Genomic DNA, 7,619 nt, shown 5'->3' with positions numbered 1-7,619 from the left:
GTTGTTTTCCCTCAGATAGCCCGAGGAGGGTTCAACGACTTGCCACTGCAACCTGAGGAGAGTCTTCCGCCCTTTCAGCCGTTTCTTATCACGGTTTCATTTAAGCGGAAGCCAATGTTTACCAACATCTACTGGGAGACTCCCGTGACTGCGTCTCGCGGAGTACGCGGCGAAAATTACCGGGGCATTACCGACGCATGCGAGAAGAGAAGAGGTCATGTCGTTGGGCGCAGTCGTCGCCTTCATGGCGGTCCTCGCCGTAACGGGCGTAACGTCGAAGTCAGGCTGCACTAATTTGAAGCGACCTTCCTCACGAGTCGAAGAGTTCGTTTGTTCCGGCTTCGACAACCCCGAACAATTATGGAACGCCGTTCCTCGAGACCTGGACCTGCCCAAGACGAGACTGGTGCTGCGCGACAGCGTCTTGGACTACTTTCTTCCCGAGACTTTCGCCCGCACCAACGCCTCACACCTGAAACTAAGCAACGTTACCGTCGGTACCTACGTTAGGGGATGGATACAACGTTACTACCCTTTCGAAGGACTCGAGGACTCCCTCGAGGTCTTCGAGCTTGCGGACGCCAGCACGTTCCCTAGCAGCTGGACAATGCTGAGCGACATGCGGTCGCTGGTGGAGCTCAGGTTGGTCAACATGACGGGCCTGCGACTTTCAAGCAACTTTGCTCAATTGCCGCACTCGGTGAGCCACGTCGCGGTGGTCAGGTCGACAATAGAAAGCGTCGACGACGACTGGTTGGCGCCACTGGAAAATCTGGAAAGAGTGTCCGTGATCAAGAGCAACCTGGGGACATTCCTTCGTACCATGCTACCGCGCCCTGCGCCAAAGCTGTGGAGACTCATACTCGAGTAAGTGAAGAACGTTTTTTTTTTTTTTTTTTGTTTTTGTTTTTTAACGGGCAGTCTCGGTATTGTTGGTCATTTACATAAGTAAAACAAAAAGAACTGCATATAGAATCAGGCCAAAAAAAAAAATCTCTTTACGCGACAGCACTCAGCGCTTGTCTTGCCTTTCCCTTCTTTCTCGTTTGTTGCTCTTTCCCATTGTAGGAGCCCATTCCAAACAACAAAGTATAGTGAAGAAGCGGCTCTAAGAGTATCGCCTTATAAGTTATTGGAACTCTGAAAATCGAGTGCTTAATTTGTTGCTGTGATAACTAGATCTTCTTTAATTGGCATCGGTACCGCAGTTGCCTTAGCATGTGCTAATTTAAAATTCGCATGAATAAGCTCGGTGGGGCCACAAAAGGGGCGCTTCCGAAAGAACGAGCCCGGTGTGATTAAGTGACCGAAAGAACGAGTAGTTTATATCAAAATTGGTGTTGGCACTCGCATGAAGTTATACATGAGGAAGGTGTAGCTGTCGATGCCATTTTACTCCCCTGAGAAAAGTTTGAAATGGCACGTTCTGTTTAATGTGGAAACAGAACGTGTCTGACGTAAGTACGGTGTGAAAATGGCAACCTAGTTCAGGGTTCATACAAGCTGGCGTTTGCATGCGAGCCAGTCTAACTGGCCAACAAAACAAGAGCCAAGACATTGACTTATCGCGATTAGACACCTTACATGAAGTCGTGCAGATAGATATGCCAGTTTGTCTCGTGGAGTTTGATTTATAACGGAGCCCGCACGTACTTAGAGACTTTGACCAGCACCTTTACTTGATTTGGGGCCGAGACCCTATGTCTATAGTACAAGGAATATCGAGAAAGATTACAATACAGTTACTGTATATAAGCCACTGGACAAGTTAGAATTAAATCATATAATGGTGGTTTCCGGTGAGGAACATTTGATCAGCATTTTCACTGCTACATCATTGATATTCAGCATGTATGCGGCGCCACACGAGCCCTGCACAGAAAATTTCGCCGCGGTACTTCACTCTTCAAAACCACTGCAGCATTGCCCCGATACTTCTGACGAGCGATCAGGCGTGTCGGCGCTCTGTACTCTGCTCCCGTTCAGGTTATGTGTGAACTGTCTTGTTCCCTCGTTTGCCTTCCTGACTCCACAGGTGTAAAGTAGACAAGCGCACTTGTTAACTGGCTACTGTGAAGGTGCGAAGGACATGGCTACGGAATTAGCTTCCTTCTAATCTCTCTGGTCAAACCTCACACAGCTACGCCAACCTGACGTCACTACCGCTGGACTTTGCTGAAGAGCTGCCATCTCTACAAGAAGTCGGCCTGCGACACAACTCGATAGCGTCCTTCAGGGCCGCGACGCTCTTGCCCCTCGCCAGGAACGACACCAGGGTCAGTCTGGCAGGTGTGTATGGCTGGGTTTCCGAACACAACTTGGCGTGAAGAGTTGTGTTTTACATGCTGAGGAATGGTTACAATGTTTAGATAGCTGCGAATGTTGTTTATATAGTATCCACGACTTATTTGCCTACAAACATAACTGCAGCTAGTCTCTTCAGAAATTGATAGTCACTCCCATTGTGTAGCAGCTAGTTAAGCATAGCTGCCGCCTCTAGGCATTTCAAGCCATTTCACATAACGCCATTGCCCAGCGACGTTATGTCGTTCGTAACGACAGATTATTATTATTATTATTATTATTATTATTATTATTATTATTATTATTATTATTATTATTATTATTATTATTATTATTATTATTATTATTATTATTATTATTATTATTATTATTATTATTTCGGCAGGAGGTGGCAAAAAACAGGTGGGCGGCCGATTTTATGGCGTTTGCAGGGGTCAAGCGGATGCAGCTAGCACAAGACCGGGTTTATTGTAGGAATATGTAGAGGCCTTTGACCTGCAGTGGGTATAGTTTTTATAATGATGATGACGACTGGCAGCTACGAAGAATTTGCGTCATTTGCTACGCAAGTAGCCAGCGTCGTTCACTTACGTTCCAATTTGCGTTCCAAAGCTTTTTCACGAAATCTGTACAAAACTTGAGGGTATAAATGCAACGAAAGTATATGTGTAATGCTATGTTCGGTTTAAGGACACATAGACAAGACCATGATGCGCCAGACGAAAGGTTAATATGACCGCATTGCGGAGACATCTCATTGCATTGCGGAGAAGATTCGGATGTTGAAAAGTGGCAGGTCTGCACAAACTATTTCCGATAATTCTTGGCGTATGCAACCATTATGTCCTCCGTCATCTGCTAGCAAAGGCATAAGTATATTCACGTTCCTTTCACTTTCTATTACCTTATTTCCCGCGTTTGAAAATGATAAATTGTTTTCTCCTTTCTTACTGAGCATATGCAATCCCTTAGAGCGCCTGAGTATTAACCCAGCCGAGAATTTTGAGCGCTCACTAGCTCTGGTAGAACATGCTACTTATTTCTAGAAATATGACACGTTATCAAAAAATCAGTATTGTATTGTATTACATTGTATTGTATTGTATTGTATTGTATTGTATTGTATTGTATTGTATTGTATTGTATTGTATTGTATTGTATTGTATTGTATTGTATTGTATTGTATTGTATTGTATTGTATAAACTACTGTGTTGTAGTTATCCAGGCCTGATCAAAAAGATGCAGATAGAAGGTTCGGGTATTTGATAATCAGACCGTGATTTGAACGCGCAACCTCCTGATGAATGACCGAACGTATTCGCAAATAATTATGTAGAGATCTCGGAATACCACACAATTCTACAGAAATCTGGTCTATGCTTTCACTAAGTGGGCCATGTTGAAGATAACATAGCCGTCTAGGGCTGCCGTAAAATTCTGGGTTATATGGCACATGGACAACAAAGGCCTCATGCGCCAAGTTGAGTGTATTGCTTCGCATTCAAGAATTTTTTTTTTTTTTTGATGAGAATAAATGTATAACACTTACTTCTTTAAAAAATGAAAATGATTTCAAACTTCAAGAGAGGTATTTTTTGCCAGCAGTTAGGCAAGAATGAAATGGGTGTGTTCATTCGAAAGAATGGGGAGTCCAACATTTAGCTCTCAGTTTACTCTGTACAACATACGTGCAATATTTATGAAGCATTTTATGCATTTTATTATATCATTAAGGGCAAGTTGTATTTTGTAAGATACTGCTATGCGCATGTTGATGGGAATGATATAAGCTTCCGATAAGTAGACAAATTTGCATGTGAACTTTGTTGAGGGCTCGGAGCATAAGAAAACAATAGTATGCGTTTCTGAAAATAAACAGCAAAATAACTGGAGAACCTTCCCAGGGAGAATATGAAGATATATTAGTTGTTGTGATGAAGTTATACAATATGGAAAAAGCTACGTCCAAGAGCTCCTTCCCAAAATTTGTCCAAAAATTCAGGCTATGGAATCTGACAGGTTTTTAGTTTGCATCTTTTTTTTTTTTTTTTTTTTTTTGAGGACGAACGCAAAATATTTGCTTTATGAGCAAGGCTACAAGGAAGGCGATGACTTTGTGCAAAAATGTTCTTTATGTCCATCGTTTTCTATATTTTGTAGCGTTCCTAGTTAAAAGCCACGACACTTAGCCGTCTTCTACAGTCAGCTCATAGCGCAATCGCATTAGTAATTCAATTTTTAATGCAGACACATTACTGCCCCCATTCTTGGATTTTTATGAGGTCTGTGTGAAGCTCGGTAACCGCTAGAAAAAAACTTGCCCGCAATTGCACCAACCGATATCAAACCCCGGCCTAGGTAAAGAGACCAGCTTCACTGACCCCTGCGTTATACCACTGCGTCATGTCGCTTTTTTTTTTTTTTTTTACTTTATCGCAGTTATTCCAAAAAACAGTACAGACTATCAGAGTCGTCTAAAGTGAGCCAGTTTACATGCCACTCATCTCGCTACAAAATGTTCAAGCTCAAATCATCAATTATTCGTTAGAGATAATATCGATATACTCTCGGATATCTCTGACATGAAGATCCGCATGGCGAACCGCCACTCAGCGCTCCCACATGCTATGCCAGCCTGATAGCTTTAGCATATCATAAGGAACTCCATGATCATTCTCTGTCACTAAACACCGAACCTCATGAGGGTATAAAGGGTAATATTTACGCAGCGTTCGCTGTAACGCTTTTTTGGAATAAAACCCCATCTAAACAACCTATAAACACATGCTAAACAGTTTCTGGCTTTCTACGTAAAATACAGGTGATTGCATCATCTCGGTAGCCGCTTCCAGTCTTTTACGCTGAGCTTTGGAAGGCGTCGTATTTTTCGTCTATATCTTATCTGTCAAAGTTGAACTAAAGACCTTATGGGATCCTTCATCACAAAGAGCGCCTCAAGCACCCGTTATACACTTAGCTTAAGCGATTCTATATAAAGCGCTCTTGAATTCTCCGCCCAGAAAGCAACTACGATGTCGTTGTGCTGTTGCTATATTACTGACGGCTACGATGACGACGCTGCTGTGAGAGAAGTAGAGGTCAAACGAAGGAAAACAATATGTGAGCATGGCAACATGTCGCAAAGCAGAGCTATAAGTGAAGCAAAAGTTAGGCGAGCATTGCTTCTGCATGAATACATGTGCTATGCCAAGCTTAACCGGCGCTTGATCTTTTTTTTTTTTTTTCAACTGGATTCCGTTGAAGTCTATAAAGTCAAAATGGCGAAGACTGCGTTTGTCGAGATGTCATCCAAAGCTAATCAGAATAAAGTGTTGGTGGTAGCCCTGAACCGGTAAAACGGTACATGTATGCCAAGCGGTAAAGTGGAGGCAAGATAAAAATAAAAGAACGCAAGTTACAGGCCGCGCAGGTAAGTACACACTATGATTAAGAGAACAACCCAAGGGTCTGCTTGCATCAATGGCGGATGCAATAGCGAAGATGATGAATGTTTTACACGTGAGGCACTTGCCTTGAGCGAGACGGTCAGCACACAATATAGCCGTAGAAAGCCACTTTAATATTGCGCTTGCTGCTCTACACGAACCGTTCCATGTTTACGAAGATGCTCTTGCTTCATTTCGCATACTGCTGCCTGGAAGTGCGCACAATACTGTCTAAGCAATAGACGTATTACGCGATTCGGTGTTGGCTTAAAGAAAATAATGCATTCCCTCAAGAAACGAAAAAAAAAAAAAGCCCAATGCATTTGGAAAGGCTTTCGGGGTGCAATGGTGCTGAAGACACGCCCCTGCCGCTGGAACCATCACCAGGTGGGCAACTGAATGCTTGCTCCTGATCCCGGAGATTAGTGTAAGGGATATAATCTCTCCAGGGCCCGTATTCCGAGTTTGCGTCGTTATCGAAAGTGTCGCTATCTCCCCGACTTCGAGTCATCTGATTGGTGGAAACGCCGGAACATGATGTCACCTTTTCCGGTTCCGCGGTGGCAACACCCGGTTCCGGCGTTTCCACCAATCAGATGACTCGAGGTCACGTGAGATAGCGAAACTTCAATAACGATGCAAACTCGGAATACGGGCTCGGATGTTGGTAGCAATGACCTGGAGTCGTTGTCTATAGCACTGACGAGAAGATGGAGAAGATGAACATCTATAGAGAATAACTAGAGTCGGCTATGATGAAGAACGTCAGTTTAGCATTTAAAAATTCCAGGAATTGTGATTATTTGAAGAGCAGTCAATAGAGCTCTAGCCTAGTATAGTTAAGGTGTGACAATCTACAGGCCTGACTTTCGGACTTTTTTTTTTCTTTTTTTTTTTCAGCAATAGAAGGGCATAGTCCGTTCTTCGGTGAGTGATTCGAAAAAACGATGCCTTAAGCCGGCGCTGAGAATGCAGCAATGTTGCGATGCCGTATAGTTACGCACTATCCTGTCTGCTCCAGATTACAGTTGCGCTTGGAGTATAGCTTTTGTTCACCTGAGGAACAAAATGAGGATTGAAGGAAGTAGACGACTGCAGTTACACTTCACTGCATTGTTTATTTTTGACCCCTTTTAATGAACACCGGCAAGAGTATATCTTTCGCGCCAGAATGTGGCGCCACCACGCTGTAAGGTGCTGGATCGACGGGGATCTAACAGGCAACCATGGTCACTTCTCATGTGCTTCCTAAGGAAGAGGTGCGTGCAACGCCGTTCATTTTGTTTCTATCGTGCGCCGCTAGGGGTTTTGAACACTCGTAGATCCGTCACTCAAAATTCAGATTTATGAGTGGACCGTTAGGTAATTCTGACGGTGTATTTGGTTTGTGCCATGTTAGCTGCACGTTTCTTCGTGTGTTTTGTCTTGCGCCGCAGGCAACCCCTTGCAGTGCGACTGCAAGGCCGCCTTCCTTCTCGACCTTCCCGAAGAGTGGCACTACCCGACATGCGCTGCTCCCGAATCACTGCTGAACAGGAACGTCAAGGAGCTGACACGCGTTCAGCTCAGCTGCGACGCCACCGATGACTCCATGGCAGCAGTGACCTCTACGGAAGAGGGAAACGAGACATCCTGAGCCCTTAAGGCATTGCAACACGCTAACTGCACACGCACCTTTGAAACAAAACAAAAAACGCCAAAGCGTTAAAAACCTTTAATACGATGCTTTCGCCTGATGCAAATGCGCTCCCGCCCCCTTCTGTGGCAGCTTGTAGTCCTCAACAGCGGCTATCACTAAAATCTGGTTTTAGTGTTTTTCGTCGCATTTGTTGCGAACTCTCTCTGCAATGCGAATAAATTTGCAGCAA

The 7,619-nt window shown here is 44.0% G+C and overlaps 1 protein-coding gene across 1 annotated transcript; it reads left to right on the top strand.

Moving 5' to 3' along the window:
• The first annotated feature begins 217 nt into the window (after window positions 1-217).
• Window positions 218-7,387, top strand: LOC146185358 (oplophorus-luciferin 2-monooxygenase non-catalytic subunit-like). Its single transcript, XM_084607805.1, has 3 exons — window positions 218-867; window positions 2,141-2,289; window positions 7,188-7,387. The coding sequence occupies exons 1-3, from the start codon at window positions 218-220 to the stop codon at window positions 7,385-7,387; spliced, it is 999 nt and encodes a 332-aa protein (XP_084463931.1).
• The last annotated feature ends 232 nt before the right edge of the window (window positions 7,388-7,619 follow it).

Source organism: Amblyomma maculatum, chromosome 6, assembly GCF_055883805.1.
Source record: "Amblyomma maculatum isolate TAMU_Amacu chromosome 6, ASM5588380v1, whole genome shotgun sequence".
In the NCBI taxonomy this organism is placed as follows: domain Eukaryota; kingdom Metazoa; phylum Arthropoda; class Arachnida; order Ixodida; family Ixodidae; genus Amblyomma; species Amblyomma maculatum.
Note: the sequence above shows the minus strand (reverse complement) of the source record. Positions and strands in the feature narration are given on the sequence as shown.

Bases quoted from the DNA above. Each gene is read 5' to 3' on its own strand.
- LOC146185358 (XM_084607805.1), top strand. From the start codon at position 218: ATGTCGTTGGGCGCAGTCGTCGCCTTCATGGCGGTCCTCGCCGTAACG. The intron at 868-2,140 runs GTAAGTGAAGAA...AACCTCACACAG, and splicing joins CTGTGGAGACTCATACTCGA to CTACGCCAACCTGACGTCAC. The intron at 2,290-7,187 runs GTGTGTATGGCT...CTTGCGCCGCAG, and splicing joins CACCAGGGTCAGTCTGGCAG to GCAACCCCTTGCAGTGCGAC.